General features: G+C 39.9%; 1 protein-coding gene across 1 annotated transcript; it reads left to right on the top strand.

The window, feature by feature from the left end:
• The first annotated feature begins 610 nt into the window (after positions 1-610).
• On the top strand, positions 611-25,739 carry LOC122976754 (heparan-sulfate 6-O-sulfotransferase 3-B-like). The gene is made up of 2 exons (XM_044345415.1): positions 611-1,491; positions 24,354-25,739. Exons 1-2 carry the CDS (start codon positions 947-949, stop codon positions 25,108-25,110), a joined length of 1,302 nt encoding a protein of 433 aa, XP_044201350.1. The 5' UTR covers positions 611-946; the 3' UTR covers positions 25,111-25,739.
• Positions 25,740-27,371: the final 1,632 nt, after the last annotated feature.

The following is a 27,371-nucleotide window of genomic DNA, read 5'->3' as shown; positions in this document are numbered from 1 at the left end:
AGCATCAAGACTGCTTTCTTCTGTCAAAAGTAGCAGTCGTTTTTAATAAATCAACAAAACTTGACTTAATGTTACTTGTCAGCATAATCATTTCATCAAATGTTAAAAAATGAGAAATATATATTTAATTTACTGTCTTATTCAAATGCAATTTTATACATATTGTATATTTTTTGTGAATTTTGACAGAACACAAGGAGCGAATAGGTTACCTGTTTATTTTTCTGACTAAATTGAAAGCATGTATGGAGCTTCAGATGCAATGATAGTCTAATTCAGTGGTTCTCATATTTTCTCATGTCAAGGACCCCTGAACTGATGCAAATTAGACCATGGACCCCTATTTGATAAGATTTTGTCCCAGGGTCTATCTGATAAGATTTTTGCTTTTAGATGTTTAATAACAGAAAGTATGAAACCCATGACCAAAGTAATCATACATCCTGTCATTGTGTTACTTATGGATAGAATTATAGCGAAAATAAATTATTCTCCATTCTTCATTTAGACCTCCCTTCTACCTTCTTTTTATCCCAGTTCATAGCAGTTAAGTATTTGCCAATTAGGATTTTATTTTGAAAGTCCACACCGGAAACGCTTGTGTTAATTGTCTCAGGCCTGTCGCGCGTGCCCCTGGCTCAGATAGCGATCAGCAGTTGGCTCTGGCAGGACAGCCGGGACCGAGCACCGAGTTGTGCCACCAGTGTGACATATTGAAGGAAAAACGTGTGAATGTTTCAGGAAAACAGCGGACAGTTTTTAGTGTGAGCGCTTCAAGTTGGAGAAGTGGAGCTGTTCTCCTGCAGGACAGTCACTATGTTCTTACCTGCTGGTGGGACCTGAAACTCCAGTTTTATCTACCACCCCGCAGGATGAGACGCGGAGAAGAGGAACACGACTCGGACATCACGTTACCGTTTGTGCCGTGATTTTCAGTTTCCCCACTATGGAGGAGAAGTTCAATAGACTCATCTTCGTTCCCATCGCGGCGGTGCTCTTCTTAATGATCGGCTACCAGTATGTGTGCCCGGCGGACAGCAACACCTGCTACTTCACAAGTGACGGGAAAGAAGGGTTTTCCCAGCGATATTCATCAGGGTTCGAGTTAGTTTACACGGAGCCGGAGGCGGACGAGGACCTTCCCTCCAAAATTACGTCCAAATTTAACTTCACGGAGCGGGACCTGGACAGGCACGCCGAGTTCAAAATCCGAGGAGATGATGTGATGGTGTTTCTCCACATTCAGAAGACCGGCGGGACGACGTTTGGGCGGCACCTGGTCAAAAACATCCAGCTGGAGCAGCCCTGCGACTGCATGCCCGGCCAGAGGAAATGCACCTGTCACCGGCCCGGTAAAGCAGAGTCTTGGCTCTTCTCCCGGTTCTCCACGGGCTGGAGTTGCGGGTTGCACGCGGACTGGACCGAGCTCACGAGCTGTGTACCTGTAGTGATGAACAAGAGGGACAAGAAGAGTGCCCCAAAGAGCAAAAGGTGAGATCTGCAGGACAGGTGTGGCCGATAAGTGGACTGCCACTCACTCATTCATTAATACAATAAATGAATAAAATAGATCACTTGTTTATTTACTCAGCTCATTAACTAATTCACTCATTCATTCTTTTTTTTTTCACTGACCCACTCATTTTCATCCTCATTGTCTCTTTTACTGTTTTAAATCTGTAACTCACTTGTTCATTGTACTCTATTAACTCATTCACCCATTCATTTACTCACTCACTCACTCATGTTTTTACTAATTGATTAATTGTGTTGCTCATAGACCAATTTTCTTAATATCAAAAGTATAATTTATATATTCACTCATTCATTTACTCATTTGCCCACTCACTCACTCACTTACCCACCCACTCACCCACTCATGTTTTTATTAATTGATTAATTGTGTTGCTCATACACTAATTTTCTTAATATCAAAAGTCTAATTTATATATTCACTCATTCATTTACTCATTTGCTCACTCACTCACAAACTTATATTTCTATTCATTGATTCATTGGCTCAGTCAATCAGCAAGACACTCACTCATTCATAAAGCCAGCAGATGCAGGAGACAATGATTAAAGTGTATAAATGAATGAGTGAATGAGCAAATAAATGAGTGAGTGAACAAGTAAGTGACTGAGTGAGGGAGCAAGTCACCGGGTAACTGACTGACTAACTCACATTTTTCATTTCACTGATTCACTCATTCATTTACTCAGTATAGTCGCTCACTTGTTCACTTACTCAACAAATTCACTCATTCATTTACTCACTCACTCCTTTAATAAGCAAATAAGTGGAATTAGCTGAAAGTAAAGGAATGAATGAGCAAATTAATGACTGGGTAAATGAGTGAGTGGCTGATTAAATTATTCACTCATTCACAATTTTCATTTCCCTAATTCACTCCCTCATAGACTCTTTTACTCAATACAGTCGCTCATTTCTTCGCTTAATGAACTCATTAATTAACTCACTCACTCCTTCAATAAGCCAGTAAACGAAAGGGAGTTAGCTTAAAATGAATGAATGAATGAGCATATAAATGAGCAAGTGAGTGACTGAGTCAGCATTGAGTAAACAACACACTAATTCACCCATTCATTTTACAAGTAAGTGAGTTGACTAAAGAGCAGACGAGTGAGTTAATGAATTAAGCTATTAAAGGAGTGAGTGAATGAGTGAATGACTGACTCAGCATTGAGCGGCTCATTCACTCATTCATTTTACTGACTCACTTGATCACAAACTCATTTACTCAATATTGTGGCTTACTTGTTCACTCGCTAAACTTATTCACTCACTCATATCCTAACTCATTCTGCCACTTGCTGCCAGACTGACATTGTTGAGTGAGTAGTGAATGAATGAATGAATGAATGAACGAATGACCAAGCAAACAAGGTGAGTGAGTCACGTTAGCAAAGAAGCAAATTAAAAATGAAGGAAAGTAACAAGCACAAAACAAATGCAAGTGGTAATAAATTAGAAACAACTCATTAAAATAAATTATAGATAAGTTGTGAGAGTGAACAAACACAGAACCTTGTGTGTAATAGAAAAGATTAGTCAATTAATTGATTAGCCGATTGGAAATTAACTGACAACCAATTTGATAATCTATTTTTTTAGGATTGTGTAATTATTCAAACATTTATTGAGCAAAAAAAAAACAGCTATTTGCTGCTTCCAGCTTCACAAGTGTGAATGTTTGCTGCTTCTTTAAGTTTTATATAATTAGAAATTGAATACCTGTAAGTTTTAGACTGTTGGTTGCACAAAACAAGCAATTTAAAGACAGCACCTTGGGCATGTAGACCAAGCTTTTACTCAAAAAATAATCATTATTATTCGATGTTTTTTGAGCCTGCAAGAGAAGTATTATATCAGTAGACTGACGTGAGCTGCAGAGCTTCCTTTGCTCACCTTGAGGCACTAAGTCAAAGGTAACTGGATTTTTTTTTTATCTGTGTGGGTTTGTGGCTTCCAGTTTCCCCCAGAGCTGCACTCGCCTAACATGTGTGCTCTTATTGGCACATAACGTAGGTTATAGAGCTGTTACAGCTGTGGTGTTAACATGCAAACCACATGGTATGTCAACACCGGCAGCGGCACATTCAGAGAGAAGCCAGCAGACAGGCTGTTTCCTCATCTGAAGGTCTGTTTCAATTTCCTGTAATTACAGAACCAACACAGCTAAGCTTAAGGGAGTAAATCACTTAAGCAGGGCTGGGCCCTCTGAGGTGTGCCGCCTGCGTGTTGAAGCCAATTTGCTTTGCAGTAGGTTCAGAGAGCAAATCTCCATATGTTACTGAAAGCGTTAAAGAAGGTTGACAAGGACGGGGGGGAGTGCCTTCAAGAATCCTTCCAATCCATTAAAGTCCCCCTTCACTCAAAATATATTTTTCTTTTTGTTCCTTCAGTTGGATGTTTGAGCTTCACTGTGCAGGATATAGGCCTGGTGTGCTGGGGAAACCCCGTTAGGACAAAAAAATGTTTTTTTTAATGCCAAAAATAAGGCCAAATATCCATTCACATGGAAATCAATAGCATTTGGGAGCCTCTGTGTTGTTGCCTGAGTAACTCTCGGTAGTGTAGCTCCTTTAAGGGATAGGACAGCGCGTAATGTGTGTGCATAACGAGTTTGTGATCGAGCGAGTGTGAGCGAGCGAGCGGCAAAAAGTGACGGTGAATGCGAGCAGAGGAAAAGGTTAACAGTGAGTTGTCAGCCTGCCAGTAAGTGTACAGTGTGTGGATGCTGCAGCTTCTCAAGACCAAGAAAAGTCACGTCTGTTGTTTTCCCAACCGCTAATTAAAGTGAAGTGGGTTAAACACACAGTTAGTGACAAAGGATTAGACCTAACTTGACCAGGCTCAACTTAAGGTGGACTGACATTTAAGGTGGTTTGGAGCCAATCCCAGTGCAATATTCAACTTTCACAAGTGTGATGTGGAAAGTTGAAGCCTCCAGTGCATGTACATGGAGAATGGACTTTACAGTGAAGTAGGAGACATGTTATGTCCAGAAGTTAAACTTCTGAATTGAAATATAATTGCATATTCATAGATTCTGGAGTTTTTAATGAGGGAGAAGGAATAGATGTAATTCTAAGGATTTCAACAACATAATTGAACTTTTTTTTTGTAGTAGTAGAGTATTTTATGTACAACTTAAAACATGTCTGGAGGGCATCTTTAATTGTCCTCTGTGGCAGCCATCAGACTTAATTTAAGGCTTTTAAATAGTTTTGTCGAGGCGCCTCAGAGCCATATCAGCACTACGAGTGAGTCAACAACACTCTAGTCAACACTTGTCAACTCAATATAATAGTCACTGAAAAATCAGCACTCATTAACATTGGCACTTGGCTCCATACGAGGCTGATTGCAGACATGAGTTGGCTCCATTTTCAAAGATGGAACCATATCTGGGCCATGCAGTAATTTTCCTGCAATTAAGTTGTTTTTTGTTTTTTTTTTATTTTTTATTAACAATTATTTTGACAAGGCAAGTGTTGATTGGAGAGTCAGGTTTCCACTCAGGGCTATAAGTGGTGAATTTACCCTTGTGGGTGTCGACTTACAGAATGATTCTGTAGTTTACCACAACAGCTCCATCCTGATTACAGCACCAGACAGTATCAGACATAATATGATACCGCCACCGAGCAGTCTCGAGAAGTACTCGCTCATAATGTGATACTTCATTGATCCCTGCAGCGAAATACTCTTCCTGCGAGGCTCTTCAACACAGGGAGGTCAGAGGTCATCGCAGCTCCTGAGCAGCACGCTTGGGATTTGAGTGTCTTGCTCAAGGACAAATCTGTATCTGTGATTTTAATAGCAGCTATTTTTTATATGAAGGTCATTTTCTTTGGGTTTTACAGCTTTTACAAGTGAAGTATGCGTGTACAGCCGTGTGTATATATATATATATATATATATATATATATATACACACACACATAAATACACACACATACATACATACATGCATTTTTTTTTTTTTAGAGGACAGTATCAAGTTTGAGCCAAATGCACTGTGACTCATAACTCATTCTATACCCGTGAATTTATCGGCCAACTTATGAGTCATAACTCATTGAACAGCCACAAATCTGTCACATGAAGTTCTCATTTCCTGAGGATAATGCCCGGTTGATTTTCTGTCCGCACGCTTTAAAAATCTGGGGAACCATTACTCAGCAGCAATCAGCCTCGAAATAGGCGAACAATTAAGCGAAGACTTCCTGTCATTTTGAATTAAAACTGCTGAATAAAGACTACACAGAGCTTGTTCTGCTCTCGATGATGTGTCGCCACCACGTTTCATGTTGCAGTTTTATCAGACCTGAAAGGCTCTTGTTCTGTCACTTCGGGCGATGTAGCCCTTCCGTGATGGACTGTGACGCACACGACGATGGCAGCAGGGGGAACGGGACTGAATCTATCAGTGTGTGTGTTTGTTTTATCAAGGCATGTTACTGCTCAGCTTAATATAATATTTAATGCTACCCTCTCTCTCTCTCTCTCACTCCGGTTTAGTAGATTTATTTCTGTTTCAGCCTTGATCCCTTTGTTCTTAAGAGAGGTTAAAGAGTATTAAAGTTGTTTTCCAATATATATATAATCCCCAATGCTTTAAACTGTGCTTTCTACCTGACATAATCATTGATTACCAGAGTATTTCATAAGGCTGAACTGATTTCATGTGTTTTAAGAAGCACTCAAAACATTCCTAGTCTGAGTGCAAAAGACAATCCAACTTAATATTAGCATGTTGATATTAAAGGATGATTCTCATCTTATACAAGTCACATATAGCAGTGGGAGTGCAAACCATCAGGGATCAAACATCACGGGAACCGATGACGCCCACACTTATCTTAAGGCTACATCCGGGTGTGATGTAGTTTGTAGAGAGATTCTTATCTCAGCCTTCAGACCCCACACTGTTTTATTCTTTACTCTTGAGCACAAGATATAACATATGGCATCCCTACATATTCCTCCCGAAACACTAGTGGGAAGTGCATGATTTAGTACTTATTGCACTTAAGTACAATTTTGAGGTGTTTTTTTTTTTACTTATATGCTACTTTATACTTCTACTCCACTACATTTCAGAGGGAGAATTAGTACTTTTTACTTCACTACATTTATCTGTAGTTACTGGTTACTTTTCAGATTGAGATTTTACATGAACAGACATATGTAATGCATAGCTAGAGATTAAACCAGTCATTTTCAGATTTTTTGGAAGTGTCTTGAAGCTCCTTGTCAAATATTTCTCAAAGTGGCCAAACGATCCAATATTTCATAAAAACAGAGAAACAGAGAAAAGCCCCAAAAAATGAAAACATATTTGTTCAGCTGAACTTTCCTCTCCCATTAATCATTAACCTCTAGACTAAACCACCAGACTGTTAACAAAGAAGCTCAAACTAACTCCACCTCAACCAGCTACAACAGTAAAACACACTGATGCATCAGTATTAACAATCTAATAATGTCATAAATTATAACACATCGGCCATTTGTCTGCAGAAGGAGTACTTACGAAGTAAGTATGTTTCTATGTTCATTGAAACCTCCAACTTTTAGCTGCCTGCTGCTGCCTCAGTTCCCTACTTTCTGTCCCCTGATGAAATATATTCAGGTCTCAGGGGGATTGTGAAATGAGGTGAGATGTGACTAAAAATTCTTCAATATGCACCGAATGTACAAAATATTTCAGGGACTTCTACAATCTACAATCTCAATCTCGGCTGTGTCAAACTCTGTCCCCCTTCATGATCAGTGTGTCAGTAGCAGATAATGACTTTTACCTGCCTTCACCTTATTACTGTACTTCAGGAAATCATTAAGTGTCCTTAATATTTGGCACATTTGGTGCATGTTGGCATGCTGGTCTGAATACAGAGGCACCATCTGTCTGCTTTTGAAGCGCTTCATAGTCACCTTGAAGTCACCTCTCTCCTACACACCCCATCAGTGTAAAAACTAACAACACCAGAAAATACATGAATTCGAGCATGATATTACAAAAAAAAAAAAAAAATACCTGCCATACCTGCAATCTCATCGATGCAAATGTCTCATATTTTTATGATACATTATCTTGGCTGTGATTGTGGGTTGGTGACATATGTGTACTGTCTGAAAAGTTTCTTCACAGTAGAAACATGCACAAGAATAGGAACCGAGAAACAAGATCGCTAATTAGCTTCTTGGTTACCAGGAGAGATGGCATAGCAACCGGTATCAGTTTTGTGAAAGCGCAGCCGGTGATGCTTTATGGGAATTAGTTGCATGACATTAACATATCTTTGTCAAATCAGAGCAATTTAGCTTTTGTTTCGAAGACACTCCAGCAAACTGGTGGTAATGAATGTGATCACAACGCATAACATTTACCAGGAAGAGCATATTGAGTTTACAATTCACCTCCTGTAGGTTTTTCCTTTGTTTGCTCCTTTCTTACTACTTAACATAAGTAGCATATGCCGCGTTAACCCTGCATCTATCCATCCGCCCTCCTTATGTCTGCCGATTTCCCTCCCAACACACAAACTTCACTGAGTAATACAAGACCGGTTCAAGTATTTTTTGATAGACACACCACTGGTCATAGGCTCCTGCAGGGCTTTGCTCGCAGCATGGGGCTACAGCATTCACATCGCATCGGGCTACAAAATTGCTGTAAGGCTAGACGTCACACCAGCTTCAATTGCCAAGCTGCCCTGTTTGTCCTCGGCAGCCGGGCTCACACTGTGCAGTCAGAGAGTGTAACCTTATTACTGACCTCATTATTTCAGATTAGAGCAAAGAAAGCAGGCTGGCCATAACACAGAGCAGCCTGTGTCTAATTAGCCCAGTTCATTCTGGACACAGTTAAGGTAGTTTTAGCTATTAATTTGGCAATGGCACCCTAGTAGTGATGAGGATAACGGCACTATAGGCTTGAAAATATGTAGGGAGTTAACAGAGTTTAGTTGTCAGGAAGGAAGGTGAAAAAGAGGAAATGAACCTTTTTTTATCGAAATGCAATGTTCTAGATACAGAATGGGGTTTGCATTCTTCTTCTAACCTTGTTTCAGTGAAATACTTACACTATATGGAGGAAAACATCTGGTAGCAAGTTTTTGACATTAATCTCCCCTTGCAGTTACAGTGAGTCAGTTTAAATCCGCAGCTAAAGAGAGCCATATGCAGAGATTTCAGAGATTTACAGTATATTATTAAGAAGAAATATGTTCAGTTTGAAGCAGAGTTTCTTAAACGCTTTAGGCGTAATACTGCCCTTTAACTGTCAACATTGCTTTTGACTCTGATGTCAGTCTCGAAGCTTACACATCAAGTTATTTCAAGCTGCTGACAACCACACATTGTTGTTAAAATTCAATGTGACAAGAACGCTGATTGTCAAAAAAAAGTGTGACCTTCAGTAGCCAGGAATCTTACCAACTGCACCCAGTGGATCTGTGATGCCTTAAGGAAACTAAAAACAGGGTTTGAGCCAGAGCGTACCATTGCGACAATGACTGCCTCATATCTTAAAAATGTCCCCTCACTACGACCTCCCTGCCCAATTGTCCCCCATAAAATCAATGCCAGAATCAATGACCTCTAATTTTTTGAGTTTTCTAAGCTGTATCAACATTTAATTTTTGAATTAACTACAAAATTAAACTGTTATCTGGTAGACCTGCTGCAAGCCAGTGTCAATCTGTACACTCTGCTAAATATGTTGTTAGGGAGTGAAATAGCTCTGATATTTAAAAAAGTCCCCTTCAGTCATGTTTTAAACCTGCAGTGCGGAACTTTTGTCTCCCTCTTCTGGCAGTGAGAGTAACTACACAACCACTGTCGACATTATCGCTGCAGACCCTTGATACTTTTTACGTGAGCCACTCCCCACCCTGATGATGCAATGTAGTTGGGGCGCATTGAAGACAGTCCACCGTGGTCAACAGTCGCAAACCAATCATTGCTGGTTGACATGTCGGTGCGCCAGTGCAGGAAAGTCACCCCAGACACTAGATTTAAAAACTCCAGCTTTAAGACATATAAAAATCCTCTGCATTGAATAATAAATTGCATCTGCTAGAGCAGTCATTCTGAAAAAATAGAGGCTATTGCCTACATCACGCAAATATACAGAATAGCCAATAGCCAATAGCCAATAAACTCATTTTCCTAGCAGTTTTGTCATTTTGTAGTGGTGCAAATGATACTGACCACGCCTTCATACCCGTTGTAATGGCCTTTGCTCAACCATTGTGTTATCTCTCTCTCTCTCTCTCTGTGGTCCATAAACCTAGTGACAGGGGCAAGTTAATGTATGTGTGTGTACTCTACTGTCACACACACACACACACACCCTCACATATACACTAACGTACAGGTCTAAAACTCAAATTAGTCTTCTGTGTATGTGTGTGTGTGGGAGAGAGAGAGAGAGAGAGGGACTTTGCCCTGTCAATAGGTTCATAGGCCACACACAGGGAGAGAGATAACACAGTAGTTGAGCAAAGGCCATTGCAACATGTATAAGGGCTTGGTCAATATCATGAACATGAACCAAATATTCGACAACTCATATGCTGTAAAAACGTCCAATACAATACAATTAGAATGCAATGTATTCAATATCTTTGCCTGCACTGGCATTTTACCAAAATAAACAACATAAAAACAACTATAGGATCTAAGTAAAAAAACAGATTATCAGTGTCTCATCAAATTAATGTCAACAATGGAAGAAACAAAGACAGAGCTCAGACAAACACATTCAAGTGCATTGCTCTGTGTAAGAGTTTGCATACACTCAAGTCAAGTCAGTTTTATTTATATAGAAATCACAACAGAAGTTATCTCAGGGCACTTTTAGTATAGGACTGGTCTGTGTGGTTAGTCCAGGTGATGTAGCTGTCCTAGACGGTGGACCCGCTCAACCAATTACTGCCCACTTACTGCCATAAAGAAAAACCAGTTGTGAGCTAGCGGGTGAAAGTTTTGCAAGCAAGAGAGCAGTGATAGTAGTTGTGTGCTTGGGGATAACAGTCACATGCTTTTTTGCAAAAATTATATGCATGCACAGCTGTTTGAGTTACGGGCGTGACTCCTCTACATCTGCGTGCATGGATCTCATTTGTGCTCGCAGATTTTGGCAGATATATGCTGTCATATATTTGATATCAATAATTCAGTTGTCAGATGTGACTTACCAGAAGTCTTTCATTAAATATAATGCCATTTTTTACTTTAATGATTAGAACAATGGGAATGTAATTTTAGGTACCCCAGTAATGTAGTTATTCTCACTAAAAGTGAACTGCAGTAAAGTCTGGTCTGCTTTTCTACATGTATGATTTTATAATTAAAGTAATTATAATTGACAGTGGTTATACTTTATGTCTTATATAATATGTTTAGTATCAGTTCTTGTTTGTTATTATTTTGTAGCACTCACTGGGTGCTACAAAGTGCAACTGCAGTTTCCACAGTTTTCGCAGTGACTCTCTAGAAATGTACTAATACACGCTTTTAACCTCCTCCCAGACAATCCCAGCTCAAACACTGTAAAAGTACAAAAGGCAAAAGATCTATTCGTGAGTTGGATTCTCACTCATTTTTGTTTAGGAGACAGTTTGCATTTCATTTTGATTAGTCACTTCATGTGGGTGGAAAGGTGTATGTACCATACCTGACACCAGAGTTTATTCTTGGCAAAGAGGGTAAATATACAGGGTACTCTGGGAGATCCTGAGCTGCAGCTCGGTGTTGTGATGTAGACTGATAAAGCAGGAGGTGCGCTCGTTTGAAAGTATGGGTTACAGTATGTCTTTTCACACTTATGACACAACATGTCCTCACCAGCCTGTTGATGACGTCTAGCTGAATTAAAAATACCACCTTTTGCGTGACTTGGCATATGGTAATTAATGCCACAGTCTGCAGTGCCAAACCATGGCAAACGTGACCTTGATCACATGCCTTTATAGCAGAATGATGATAATATTAACAATTTGGTCCAAAAGAGAGCTGAATGACCTCTGACCTCCCTGTGGAGGGAGGCGAGCAAAATGGAATTTGCGCTTTATGAAAGATTAATGTTGATAGCAAAGTGACTCTACCCCATGGGCATCAAATAAAGGGAATCAGACTTCTCTCAAAATGTCAAAATATTCCTTTAAAGTCATTTTTTAATTTAGAGCCTTACTTTCATAGTTTTTACAATCAGTTATACCACCAGTACCCCATTTATCACATTTTAGCACTTGACACACATTTACATGTTGGCTTCTTTTTGGTATTCTGTTTTGTTTATCTCATATCTCAAGTAAAACATAATTGAAGCACTTATAGTAAGTATGCATTTAAACTTAAACCATAACCAGTGTGTGGCTTGTTTTACTCGACTGTGGCTTGCATTGTGTCTCATTTGTACAAATGAATAAATGTAAATGTAAACCAAATACAGCAGATGCATGGTGCAGACTTAAGGACTTGTGTGAATATGATAATAAACTGATAATGATTTCTAATACCTTATTCTGCCAGCACTGGTGGGTATTGATGTTCTGTCGGCTTGTGTTGACAGACTTCCACAGCAAAGATCCTAATGGTAATTACCACAGTAGTGAGCAGTCTATATGAGCATACAACCAACATTTGTGACCGAAAATACATGTGAGGACATTTAGTTAAAACATGAGAGGCTTAATTCTCTACTTTCCATATTATGATTTTACAATTGTTTTTTCTGTCTGTTCTGTCCACACAACATCATGAGGTTTTTTCCTTTTTATTCCATTTTTAAGGAGTTTTTTCCTTATCTGAATCAAGGGTTTAAGAGGATGTCGTATGCTGTATAGACTGTAAAGTCATTTGAGGCAGATTTGTAATTTGGGATTTTGGGCTATATAAGAAAATTGACTTGACTCAACTAGTGTTAGGTAGCGGCTAATTTAACACTGTGACAGGCCTATGGAGGCCCATTTACGCCACTTGAAAAAAAAATACAGCACCCAATGGTTTTCATTATTCCAGGATTTTTTCCCCCTTCATTATTATTATGACATGAGCTCATAATTATGAGATACTTTCAGTGTGTCATAATTATGATTAGTTAAATAATTGAGTATTGTCTCAAAATTATTAGAAAGTAGCGATTGTTTTCGTTAAGTAATTTGTTCTTCGTAATTTAATATCTCGTAATTATGAGAAACTTTCTTATAATTGTGAAATACTAAGTCATAATAGTAAAAATCATTTCTCTTAAATGTCTGATAATTATGGAGAAAAACACTTGGTGTTCATTATACTCATTATACAATAATGAAAACATATTTATGAGTATTTTATTTTCCATTTCTGCCAAGTCTGTTCAACTAGATGCCACTAAATTCTACACACTGCACCTTTAAAGAGATGTGATCCCCACAAAGTTGAGGTATGTAAAGCTCTAAAGTGAAGTAAGTGAGAATATTTTGAAAGCAATCTGTTGTCAAAATAACAAAAATAAGGTGGAAAATGCCTAGGTTAAGGATAACCAGACATATCCTAGCTCTAATTTCATTATTACAACTTCATTTTAAAACATTGATTTAGAGAAATGATTTTATGGTAGAATATAGGATCAGCTGTAAGAAATAAATCCTGCTGTTTCTGTTAAATCAAACCCCTCAGTGAACTCCCTTTATGACAGTGAGCACCGTGTTGTATTCTTGTGAGAAATGTGAGATATTCAGAGGATCTTGGTAATCTCCACACTCCTTAGGGGGATTAGGGGCAGTCGAAGACAGGTTTTATTATATGGGGGAGGAAGGGGGGGATTAATCCAGAAGTCCAGATTTATACGGAAACCTGTCGACTGGATTGAAGAATCCTTCTTTACAAAACAGTGTGTGTGGATTTTGTTCAAAGAGAAGAAAAAAAAAATCACAGCCAGGAAGACATAGGTTGACAGATCATTATGTGCTATCCATCAAAATGCCTCACAGTTTCTATTTTGTGCCGTCAGACTTTTTGTAGGATGGATGACAGATAAGTCATTATGGAATGAAACTGTTCAGTTGAATGGGAACTGCATCAGAATCAACAAAAAAGTCTTTTATCTCTCTTTATTTCTAGTTGGGCATAATATAAATGTGTGATCTAGCATACTCTCTCATAAATTTGAATCTTCTCTTTTTATAATTTTAAAGAACAATCCTTTTAGAAAGGGTATAACTCGTAAATCACCTTTCAAAGACTGATGCTGCAAGAAAAAGTACAGCACAGTGTTGGAAGCAGCCTCCACATATTGCTAAAAAGTGCCTTTAAGAAATTCCTCAGTAGTTTGTGTGGGTAGATGTGACCTTTGCAGAGTGCAGTCTTCCATTTATCCTTTCCATATCTACAAGCTCATAGAGGACGGGTTGACACCTCACAAAGCTGCAAAGATTAAGATGTCAAGCAAAGGTTAAGGCTAAGACGCTAAAGCTACTAAAGCTGCACACGCCAGGTTGTTGTGTGCGTGGATGTCCTCAACACTGTGCTTGTCGTGGGTGTTGTTTAAAAACCAAATGAACTCTGGGAACTCTGGAGAAATGTAGCTACCTGAAATGCAGCCAAATTTTAATAAATACAGATGGATGATTCTGTCCCCAGAAGAAGATTTTCTATGCAAAGATGAGAACTCACTGGATACTCTCATTTAGTATTGAACCCTGAAACACTCTGCATAATTTAATTTGTGTTAGTGTATGTTGGCTGCGGTTCCTCACATAGTCTACCACCTAGTTTTCAGCAAAACCACATCTTCACACTCTCGCTTGTCTGGACACCTCATCTTTCTGGAAGCGTACTCAGTTCCCTCATCTCCACACCAGCATCCCTGGGGCTTTTGCCTTATCGCCCAAAATAGCATCTCATATCTGCGACCAATGAAGATCACAGTGTAGCAATAGTCTCCTAGCTCATCGTTTCTCTCCTCACCCTCTCCTTCTCAATGTCTACCTCCGTGGAACTAATCAAGTAATGTTACCTGCCAATATTCCCTACAACTGGGTTATGTTTTCAATGGGTAAGTGTGCAAATGAGGGACCCTTTAGGGTTGAATTGTGTGTGTAGGTGTGTGTGTGTGTGAGTCATAGTCTACTCTTGAGGACAAATTGCAGACTTAAGATCAATTAATTGGGGACAGCTTGTCCAATTGGGGACAAAAGCCGTGTCAAAGCCAAGTAGTGGTTATGGTTAGGGTTAGGGTAAATCCCCAGGAATTGAATGTAAGTCTATGTAATGTCCCCAAAAGTGATGTAGGACAGCTTGTGTGTGTATCTGTGTGTGGTGTCTGTGTGTTCACTTGTTGGATGGAGAACCCGCTGTGCGCAAATGGGGACTGGGATCATTTTGCCCGTAATTGACACACAAAGATTAAATTAGTACAAGAGAGAGAATCAAATGAGTGAAAATGGATCCCGCTTGACCTCTTGGTCTGGAGACTGATGTGATGAGACTCTCCCGGGTCTCTATGCAACTGAGCAGCTCCGCTCGGTCATCTTGATAACATCCCCTTTAACATGCAGCCCTGCTACAGCTGAATCTGTAGCCTCTGACATTCCTCTTTCATCCATCCTAATGCCAGTCTCATTTACTTTTCTGGAATCTCTGTCCCTCTGCTGGGTTTTATAGCTCTCGCCATTTGTTACTCCTCTGCTCCTCTGTAGTCATCCATTCACCCACAGTCAAGTTGGCAAAACTGAAAATTGAGCCTGGCTAATATTTGATCTGCTTCAGCAAGTGCAGTGTTATCTACAAAATCCTTCCTGGTGTAAAGGCTGGATGTTCTCCCAGCGGAGAGGCTCATTCACGACTCCCCCTTTCACTGCAAAGATGACTATTTTAACAGAGAGTTTCATTTCCAGTCTTATTTTGGTCGATTTCTTTCCCTTTTTGATAAAACCCCTGAATATTTCATGACATCAGACATTCCTGACCAAATAAGAAAAAAACTGAAGATGAAAAAAGCATTATTAGTTACTATATAACTAGATTTTATATTTCAGAAGTCAAAGACTCAGGACTGTGTGGGTGTGGTGTTATCACATTTGATTGGCAGTGGCCTGGCATTACTAATAAACAAGCCACCATCTGTCGTCACATTTTGACTCTGACTGATATTTCAAAATTCTGATTGGTGCACAGAAGCATGTGACATCACCCTTTTCTAACTGAGCCATACCCATTTCAAACATAGACTGTATATAAAGATGGACGGCATGACAGATCGCCCCCTGTTGGCTGGCTGCAGTATAGGTCATAAGTCCCGCCCCCTCCATGTTAGTGGATGGGACATGAGCCAAACTAAAAAATCAAAGTACATGTCAAATAAATTTTTCCCAAAGATGGTTTCTGTCATTTCAAGTAGTTCTTATCATGGTCATGTTTGTCCAAGTGCTCATTTTTCTCATAAGTTTGTTTTTAATTAGTTATTTGACGATATAGAAAGGGGGTCTGACGTCATGATTGACAACTGTGACAGCCGCTCTCAAACCTCTGTCAGGCCACAGAATGGCTAAGGGGGCGTGTTCTGCGGACCGTCATCCCACTGCCCGACTCTACTGCATGGACTCTGGCTCCAAATGACATCACACAAGCAAGATGGCAGCTCCCGGAAAGGAGACATTTGGCTTCACTTGTGCATAGTGGCATGAAGTGGAGACGCTGCGTCCATATTTATATACAGTCTATGATTTCAAACCAGTGAGAAGAGCAGACCAAAAAAAAAACGAACACAAAATCTTTCATGTGAAATAACTGTTCCAACTTCCTATAGGACCCCATTGTTCGTACTGTAACAAGAAGCTGGTCAAGAAAGTTTTTAAACTTTAACAAGTTTCCTTTGTTGAGTCTTGTTGAAATAAATGTCAGAAGAAGAAGACCGTCAAAAGCTGGCAGAACAAGACAGGATGATCTAATGGTGAAAATGTGATTAAGGATTCAGGCAAATACTTGAATTAACATAAATGTAATGATTCATTTAATACTTTTCAAAGTATTAAACCTGCATTAGATCATTTTTGGCCTCTTGAGGGCAGCACAACAAGCTGTAAACACAACTCATAATCTTACCTAATAAAGTAGCTAATGTGTTAGCAAAGAGTTGCCTCTTTACGCATCTAGCAGATAGCTGTAGCAACATTAGCATTCAGTTGGAGTTGTGTTTGTTTCCACCTGATGAATGTACATCTAATATTATATCTAATAATATGTACATCTCTCCCTTTAGCTTGGTTTTGTTCTCCTCCAACTCCTGAGAAAAGAAGAGAACATCTCTCTCTTTAGCTGCTAATTGCTCCGTTATGTTCATCAGCTAGTAGCTAAATTTGTCTACCTGCTGTTTGATGGAAGGGTGAAAGACACAGAAAGTCTGTAGATAATTGTGATATTTCAATGCTGTGGATACAATTGCTTTCACATATACAGTAATTTGCTCTGTTGTTATGAAAATATAGATTAGAGCAGCTTTAAACACTATGTTGAAACAGTTAAAATACAACTTTAATTTTAGTTAAACTGTGATCAGGGAGAGGTGTGTATGCTTGGAAACAGAAACAGATGATATTCACATCTGGAAGGTGGGATCATCACTAATTAGGCAATCAACAACATGTGCAGGCTGCTTCGGAGAAATAGCAAATCACAAAAATACTTTCCAGTGGAACCTTTAAATAGAACAAAAAGAATCTGAAAATGAGTGGAATTATATTTGCAGAATTCTTGTTATGAGGAGGTGTGTTTAAAACATTTTTTTTAAAATCAGATTAAATGTAAGATTGATATTTTTAGTTTTATTTAAGCTGCTCTTCTTCCTCCAAGAGACGGGGTTCATTCTCTTCTGTTAAATGTGAGAACTAAAGTGCAACTCACACCCCAAAAATTTTTCGCAGAGCCATCATCACAACCGAAAGGGCTTTTTAAAGTGATTTTAGGGAGATGAAATTGAACTGTTAAAGACAGCATGTGACTAGAGATGACTGTATGACTGAAGGTTTTCCCTTTCTTGCCAGACAGCAGTTCCCTCTTGGAGGCATTGGTTAAGAGATCCCTTGTGGGCTCAGAAACACCTTTAAAATGGATTTGCTCCAACTGTGCGAGTTATCAACACCCTGACTTCAGTGTGAAATTGATGTCTAGTCCTGTGCTTGTTTTCAAAGTCGCTTCTTTTCCAAATGTGGCCGATAGAAACGGCTTTGAAATTCGACTTCATTGACGGCGTTCATCGGAGCAGTGTGACGTTGAGTTGAAACAGTGAAACTGTTCTTCAGAAACTGAGCTAAAAGCAACATGATGTATTTTCACTTTTTAAAAGATGAAATAAATAGCATTGTTGTCGATCCAGATACTTTTTGTATGAGCTGCTTCTTCAGAAGCGTAAATAGTTTCCATCAAGGCTTTTATCATGAGACTGACGGTGTCCTTGATGGTAGTGAGTGAATTAACAAGGCAGATATCGATCCTTTGCTGTGAGTTTCCTCTGTAGCTTTTTGATGGTGATTTAGCCAGTGAGAGAGAGAGAGAGACAATCAGGGAGAGGGACGGAGAGAGGCCGATCAATAGTGTTTGCAGGTTTGCTGTGTGGAGAAAGGTGACGGGCAGCCAGAAGGGCATGAATGAGGAGGCGTTGGATTGATCGGTAGCAAAATGCAACAAGCTGATTTAACTTTACCTCAAAGAGCAACCATGCATGATCTCACACGTAGTTATGTTGAGTCAGCAATGATTGCGCTATTATATGACAGAGCAGCCTCAGCGCCTTGTATATTTACTCACATCTGACTGACAAGGTTAGATTTTGACTCAATCAATCGGGTATCTGAGAACACAGAAAATGTTCCCACTTTGTCCAGTTCATGCCTGAAAAACTTGAAAGCCATTGAGCACATTAGTAGAGAGGAATTAGCCGGGTCGGATGACAGATGATGTTTGAAAGAGATGGATGAAGATAAGTTGTTTGAGGCAAAGAAGTTTTCCTTTTAACTTTCAAGGATTTCACTGGAAAACTTAGAAACACCAGAACATTTAAAGCTGCTATAATCAATATTTTTATATACGACACCGACGAAGTGTTGCTCAATGTCACAATGTCAAGAGTCACAATGGGCAGTTTAAAAATAGAAAGGATCCAAATAGATGCACTAGAACCAGAGATAACGTCTTTTTCATTCCAGGCATTCTTCTTCCTTGTCCAAACCTGGTGCCTACTTTACCCACAATGCAGCTTTTTACCCTGCTGTACAGATTTAGGTGTGTTACGCAAGTATTGGCTAATGTAGCCTGGAGCAGCTAGCCTTAAAAAGAGATGAGGAGCAGGCTACAGAGATTTGATAACCTCACTTACATCTAACTCCACACCCAAGATTCTTTTTCAAACTTGTCAGACTTCCAAACCGATGCTGACTCAAGTGACATCACTTTTATCAGATTTTGCCCTCTCTCTCTCCAGAGAGGCTGTGTGCAAATTCTTTTCACATATGTATCAGTACTCCCCAAGACCTGTAAAACAGACCTCTATCACCTTTCTCAGGAGTTGATTCAGTCCAAAAAAGAGCTAAAAAGGAAAGTGAATACTGGACTTCCATTCATCAGGTGGCCAGAAACATGCCTTCAAATGCTAATGTTGCTCCAGCTATCTGATGGATGTGTACATAGGCAACTGTTTGCTATAAACAAACCAACAAAAAAAATGGGATGCAATTATTATGGGGTTAAGAAGCAAAGACCTTTCAGTTTTTGAGTGAAATGTTGCTACTGAAAGCACTTTTAGACATTTGGATCAAAATGTTCCTGCAGAGAACCTCCTGCTGGTTTTCTGTTATAATGAATGCTATAAAATGCTCGATTAAAGTGACACTCGCCGTTTCCTCCCTGAGAAAACCACAGCCATTCATCCGGCAAGTAATTATTCTTGACCTTCATAATCTGACCCTGCCTCTTTCCCTGACACGAGTAAGAGGAGAGCTTTGACATTTGCTGCTCTTTGTCAATAGGTCAGGATGAAAGCACAGATGCAGAAAGGCGGAGTTGCATGGACATTTATTGATCCGGCTGTCTTGCGGTTAGCTGTACAGATAGATGATAGGCACTGGAGGAGGAAAAGACTGAGCTGTTTTCCAGGAAGTACAACAAAGGCCGCTTTGTGAGGCGCTCGTGTGTGTCCATCCATCTAGCGCTGTCCGTTCAACCCGGCGAAGATGGCAGGGTAATTCACTTAGCTTCCACTGTGGATGGCCATTATCTCTGGGTGGTGTGTCTGTCTGCGGGTGTGTGCTGCCATGATATCATCATGGCACTCACTTAAGTATATATCACAGCTGATTGATATCTGCCGTCTAGCAATAATTGCTAAATTGTGGAGCTTTTAAGGCTGTTGGCTGTGCACTCTTTGTCCAGTAACACAGCTTCTCTCTCAATTAATCAAATTTCTCACTTTAGCAGTGAACTCCAAACAATTACAGCTGCACAGATGCTCTCATCGTAAAAAGCTCCAGTTTTTACATGCTTGCTGCACTGCGTTTTATATCTAATATAAGGCAGATTTAGAATGATGGGACTGGCAATCCATGCATTTTAACAGAATGCACCATGTTAGAGTCACAATCCTTTTAAGCATAGTTGGATATATATCACTCAACAAAGCTCTTAGCATATTTGCTGTGCAAAAATATAACCAGAGTCTGACATTAAATGTTCATTTTCTTTTGCTGTAAAAAAAAAAAGTGACAGATTCTGTCAGCAAAATGAGACACATCTTTCGTCCCAATTCTACTCTCAGTTTCTGTCAAACATTACTGCAGTCTTACTGAAATCCTTTATGAGTGAAGCCTTTCATGACAGCCTTTCCTTCTTAGACTATCCTTGGTAAATAAAAAAAAAATTAAAATTAAAAAAAAAAGCCATGAAGGTGAATTTTTTCTTGAGCTACGTGGGGCCAAAAAGTTAAATATTAGTGTAAAAGCTCAGTAAAACAGAACTCAGATGCACAACTTGTAGATTATACAAGTACGGTAAAAGTTTTGTGAAAACAGGGTTTGGTGAAAGAAAGGCAGGTAAGGGATCATTAACAAGGCAGACAGGAAGAAGAAAAGAAGTCTGGAACATTTTGGCTAAGATGGCACAATAGATGATCTGTCTTGGAACTACAAGGACGATGTAGGTTATTTACTGATTAACTGATGAGGAAATGTTAAGCAGGTGTGGAGATCAGGTGATGTGGAAAGGCTGGGGGACAAGTGGAGGACTGGGAGGGAATGGCAAGTTCTGAAATGAAAGAAGATCTTTGGGACTGTGTGAAAATGATTATTGAGGAAGGTGGTCTGACTTTTTTTGGGGGGTGGGGACGAATGTCTTATATAAAGTTAGACAATATGATTCAAGTTCAGCATCACACGTTGCCAGTTGTTCTACCAATAAGTGTCATGAGATGAAAGATGATGCATGGTGCTGTCGATAGTCATAGGAACATCATTAATATGATCACTTCTGCACTCCAACACACTAAATCTAAAGATATCTACCAAACAGAGCATTACAGTATTAATTACAGTAATGAGATATTAATAATGAGCTGTTTGATTCATTTACCATTCTAATAATTGGTTTTCAGTTATATATATGTCTATATTCACAGTAGTACAAGTTTCTTTTTCCCATTATAACCTTTTTAATCCCATTTATGGTCTGTTTGCGCCTGGTCTTCACAGGCAGAGAATTTCCCTGCACAACAAATTGATTGACCTTAGCAGAGTTCAGTGGTAATGTTTTTTCCACTCGTCCAGTCGGGCAAGTAGGTCAGAAATCTAATTGCCCTAAGTCAATTTTTAACTTACCCCGATACAAATTGTTCTATTTATTAGCGGTTATAAAATAAGATAAAGTTAATTGTCATGTTTAATCTTTATTTAAGTAAATGAAACAGAACAAGGACACAGAGAGTCATAGATGCAAAGCAACAAACATTCTTGCATATACAATATGGTATGACCCCTATATGTCACTGAACTCTTAATTCTTTTGATCAGCCTAGTTTCTTTTAAATAATGGAACAGACTCCCCAACCCGATGGCAAATACATTTTTTAGACTCATTTCTTCTGCTCCAAGCTTCCTGATTTCCCTCTTTTTAATGTTTCTTGTTCTCGAGAGTATTTATGGCAGTGAAAAATTACACGCTGCGCTCTATTCCTCTATTTGAAAGAGCTCACATAATCCTGAGAGATGTTTGTTTCATGTATCACACTACTAGCCTACTGAATTCTTGATCGGCCAACGACGTGTGCCAATATTCTCCAATGGGGAGTGGTTATGCTGTGTTGCAAGAGAACGAGAACATAATTTATAATAAGACGATGATAGAAAAAAAATGATTGACACATTTTTTATTTTATTATTTTTTAACCACTTGCCTGATTGGACAAATGAGTTGCTTGATTTACTAACCCGACGTCAGGCAAGTCTTATTGTTGAACCATGCTTAGTCAATCCAACAGAATACATAATCAACCTCTGTTAACATGTGTCTAAATTCTTACAGTTATTCTAGTATTTCTGTAAATCTAGGAGAGGGTCCAAAGAAAGTATTTATAACTATAAATATGTATATGTCACTTCTTTACTTGTTGCACAAATACACTTTAATGTAACTGTGAAGGGTTTCTAGGTTTATTGATAGAAAAAACAGTAACTCAAATGAAGTATTTCTCCAGGTGAAAGGTGCCAGTGTACGTCCAATAGTCCAAACTCTTCCTCACCCAATCACACAGTCACACTCAGGTACTCAGTATGTGTGTGTGTATATAGACAAAGAAAACCTACAAACCACACGGGATCTGATTTTGGGAGCTCATCCAGCTCCTCGTAGCAGCCTTTGCTCATCTCGGCCAAATTCAGTCCACGGAGAGTTACTCACGAGGAGAAAAATTCAAAGAGAAACAGCGTATGCCAGCAGGGTAACAGGTAGCTGAAGAAAGAAGTATCAACAAGTAGGAAGACTCTATACAGAGAAAAAGGAATGCATCGTGTATTGAAAACTGACCATTCATGTAACAGGGTTTAAAAGAGAATCCTCCAGAGCGGCATTTCTGTAAAATGTCCTTGAATCTGAATTCTTGTTTTTAGCTGTTGACTGAAAGCTCCATGAAGTAAACTGTAGCCTTGAGGAATGAAAGAAATAAAATGTTCAGCTTTTTACTTAAGCTTTATATTTGTTGTCTGTCTCTGAAACCAAAAGGTCATGGTGATCTTTGCACACAAGATGAACGCTTTCAATTTCCCTTTTATCTATGTTGTTTTCTTTTTGAAAAACTTTTGGAAAAATGGCAGAAATTCTCCTCGCGCTGACTCCCTCCATCACCTCACTGTTATGCTGGTCATCCCTGGACTCAATAGATAAGAAGAGAGAACTGTGTGTGGTGGTTAAAAGGTTTCTGTACGGCTGGGTTACAGCAATTTTTTGAAGCGCTGTTCGTGGCAGATGAGAGTGATCCAGAAACATGAAAGGTGCTGGAGACGGAAAAAAACTCATTATGTGAGGTAGGCAGGAGCAAATTGATGTGACAAAAACAAAAATAATTTCACATCTGCGGGATATTAAATGCTATACATGCTTGGTTTGCATTGCCTTCTGTCATTGCTCTCTAACATCCTCAGACACGTTCGATGATGTTTTTCCTATAAACCCTAATCACACCTTCATTGCACTTCCAGCGCTGTGCTATATCTTCCTGCTCATTCTTTTTTTAACTGCAGCAGGAAATCAGAAATTTGATGTATAGTTTCATCCGCCTTCACTGTGCTGAAAGTGTCAGTTTTTTCAAACTTTGTATCTTTGACTGCACATACAGATAATATCTAAACTTATCGCTGTTGTAATGTAGCTTACGAATGACATTTTAAAAGAGTATGCTTTGACTGAAATAGAATCCGTATTATCGATGCAAAGGTAAAAAAAAGTCCTATTTCCATCAACAGTGATGGAAAAAGAGCCAGAATTCAAACTTCAACTGTGTCTTAGTGGGTCTCTAATAATAAGTTCAAGCCCCAGCTCACTGTTTTTGTATTGAAATGCAGTTGTGCATGAAAACTCATGCCATGGGGAGGATTTTAGACGTGCACAAGCCTCATACAAAAATCTACAACTGTTTTAATAGAGAGAGTTGCAAGCTGTCCTGACATAATCTTGGGACGAGGACCAAAGCAAAGTGAATCTCAATAGAGGGCAGCTAGTAAGTGTGCTGATGCAGGAGGTTGAAAGGAAAATGTAGTTTGAAGGAAGAGAACAGACATTTTGGGAATTCTTCTTGAGAGTTAAATGAGAAGATCGATACCACTCTCATGTCAGGCCAGCAGGACTTTCGCTTACCTTAGCATTAAAAAATAGAAAGAAAAAAAAGTAATAATGTAAATTTGTGGTTTTAAGGGGGTTATTTGCCTGACTATTTGTTGGCCAACTGCAGCAAGTTCCTGCAGAAATAATCCAGCACATACCCTCTAGAAAACCACAACTTGTCTGTCTTGGCTGGTAGACAGATTTTGTTATCTTTGGACAGAGCCAGGCCAGCTGTTTCCCCCTGCTTCCAGTCTATATGCTAACTTAAGCTAACCATCTCCTGGCTAGAGCTTCATATTTAGTGCACATATATTAGGACTGGTACTGATCCTCTAGCCTAACTTGACAAGAAAGCGAATAAGTGTAACAGTCAAGCTATTCCTTAAAGTCACAGAGAAATTCAATGGACAACACAAGACTGTCAACATGCATGCCAGACACCTCATCTTATGTGTCTCTTTATCTCCCCCTGCAGGAATTTCTACTACATAACTATGCTACGCGACCCTGTGTCACGCTACCTCAGTGAGTGGAAGCACGTGCAGCGTGGCGCCACTTGGAAAACTGCCCTCCACATGTGTGACGGCCGCCCGCCCACCCAGGACGAGCTGCCCGCCTGCTACAGCGGTGAAGACTGGACGGGCGTGGCCCTGGCAGACTTCATGAACTGCCCCTCTAACCTCGCCAACAACCGCCAGGTCCGCATGCTGGCCGACCTCAGCCTCGTGGGCTGCTACAACATGTCCTCTATGAGCGAGCTGGAGCGAGGGCGCGTGCTGCTCGCCAGCGCCAAGGCCAACCTACGTAACATGGCTTTCTACGGCCTGACGGAGTTCCAGCGCAAGACGCAGTACCTGTTTGAACGGACATTCGGCCTGCGCTTCATCCGGGCCTTCACGCAGATCAACAGCACACGCGCCGCCAGCGTTGGAATCAGCGAGAAGGTGCGGTGGCGCATCGAGGGGCTGAACGCCCTCGACGTAGAGCTGTACGAGTACGCCAAGGAGCTGTTCCTGCGGCGTTACCAGTACAACCGACAAAGGCAGCACCAGGAGGAGCGGCTGAGGAGGCGGCAGGAGAGGCAGCAGAGGCAGCGGATGCACAGGACCTATCTGGCTGAGCTATGGAGACTAGGAGGAGGAGAGGAGGAGGAAGAGGTGGAGGAGGAGGTGAAGGTGCTAGAGGTTGTGGCCACCACAGAGGACTACAGCAGCCAGGTGGTGCGGTGGTGAGGAGAAAACAGGAACTAAAAACTCCAATGCACTGACTGATCGCTGTTTGATTCATTGTGCTTTACTCTCCTCCATCCGTCTCCCTTTGTCTCGCCTCTGCTGTGAATCTGCCAAAACCTCCTGCCCTCATAGCCTCATAGCGCATTGTTGGACTGCCGAATGATGTCTTAATATTTATGATGGATGTAATTGTCATGGCAACCTAAATATTTTGTATTTATGTTTTTTTCTTATGGCTAATTTTGGCACTGCAGTTGTGAAATGCATTTATTTATTCATTAGTGCTTTGAATGTTCTCAAAGCAGTGGAAATGTTTCTTAAATTTCGCTAAAAATGAGTAGACCTGAAAAAAAAAAAAGTGCTTCATGAAGAAGGCCAATTTTAGGATATTTTCAAAATGGTGAATGACTTGAAGGATCCTCTGTGTCATGTTCGTGATCTAGCTCCGTATTGATCAGTGAAATATTGTAGTTACTCTGTGATGTTTGGCTTCATAAGAATATCAAAGCACAACCTTGGCAATAGTCTGCAGTGTGTTTTCTTTCTGACTGACTAAGCTGCAATATACAGAAACAATCAAGGCAATTTCTTGAAAGGAAATGTGTTCAATAAAAATATGCAGCATCCAGTGATGTAAATTTGTCCCTGATGGACTCTTCTCTGGTACGCATGTGTTCACGCACGTGTTCTGCCTCGCTCTTTTCTCACAGCATGTTCTCGCCATAAAAATCTGAAATCTTAATGCGGTGTGTGCCAACTTCTCCCATATCCGCGCACGTACTGACACGCTGACGTACACTGATGAGGCTTTTTCTCAAGACGGAGAGAGAGGAGAGCTGCAGGCTTGAAAGACAGGCTGTCAGAGGTAGTTTCAGCGCTCTTACATCACAGTGAGAGAACATTGGTATTTCCACCATTAGGGCATTGATCACAAGCTCTTCGCCTCCAAATTGATCATTTAAAGTTCAATTGACCATGACTCTAGCGCAGCAGAAAATAGAAGAAACCCAGCGGCTTGCTGAATGCTTACATTGCAACATACAGTACTCGGCTCTATGCTCCATTTGCACTCTAGTAGCAAAACAATCTATTTCAACACATTTCCACAGACAGCAGGCCTTTGAAATGTTATCTGCTGGAATGATTGCTTAATATTAATATCCTGTTTCTAGAAAATTGTGGCTGTAATAAGCACTTTCCGGCCTCTGCACGCAGGCGTTTTGTTCATGAGAAGGAAAACGAGGATGAGGAGGAGATCAGTCAGGAGGCAGAAAAGGAAATGGCTATGTCCACAGACTAAAATAGCCTTTCCATCTCCAGCTGCAGTCTCTGTTCTTCTTGCGCAGCATGTAACAGAGAAAGATTGGAATTACATAAGCCTGTGATAATGACGAATCTGATTTTACTTCTGTGTACACATACAGAAAGAGAAGTGCCAGACATCTTCAGACGCCACCTCAGATGTTACATTAATTCCATCTAATGTCAAAAGATTCTGGGTCTGATTTGACACAGCTCAATAATTGTTATGAAATGTGATCTCAGCCATAAAGCAGTGAGGGGCATTGCAGCAGAATGACACATGGTGTCCAGGATGAAGCAGTTTGCAGCCAGTGACAAATAATGTAACAGCTTCCTTCACCTGCAGAGAAAGTCTTTCTGTTGACAGGGAGAATAAGTTCCTGGAGGTTTGTGTTAGATTTTGTGTTTGTGTTCTTCTTAGTAGTGAAATATTTTTGTGCATTGAGTGTTATGTAGTATTAATGCGCTCTTTGAATAACTCCAAGAACTCTTTGGTTCTTTTGCCGTCAGCACACTGTAAAGCAATACAGAAAGCAGTTTCTAGGCTTTCAAAATGAGGAATGTGCTGCCTGCCTTGTTAGCTCATGAGGAAGGTGAATGCATCTGCACAGAAAACTCAGCTAAGTGCTTGGATACAACCCCAGAGTCATTCACAGATCAGTAGCTGCAGGAGATGGTGTTGGGCTGTAAAATCATTTTACCACACTGTTTGGGAGACAAATTCAGCAAACCGTGTTGACTGATGAAGTCTATTTTTTTTGCTTTCATTTTTTAATTTCCATCCATTTCCAAAGTATTGCGAGCAAAGTAATTCTAAAACAATATATGAATGTGTCAAATGATAAATGATAAAATCAGGGAAAGTAAACACTGTCAAGACAAATTAACAAAAGACCAGTGGGACAAAAGATGAAAAATGTACACTAAATTATACCAGTTTCTTCCAACTGGGTAGACCA

The sequence above is a fragment of the Thunnus albacares genome, chromosome 24, assembly GCF_914725855.1.
Source record: "Thunnus albacares chromosome 24, fThuAlb1.1, whole genome shotgun sequence".
Classification (NCBI taxonomy): Eukaryota; Metazoa; Chordata; class Actinopteri; order Scombriformes; family Scombridae; genus Thunnus; species Thunnus albacares.
This window is presented reverse-complemented; position numbering and strand designations above follow the sequence as displayed.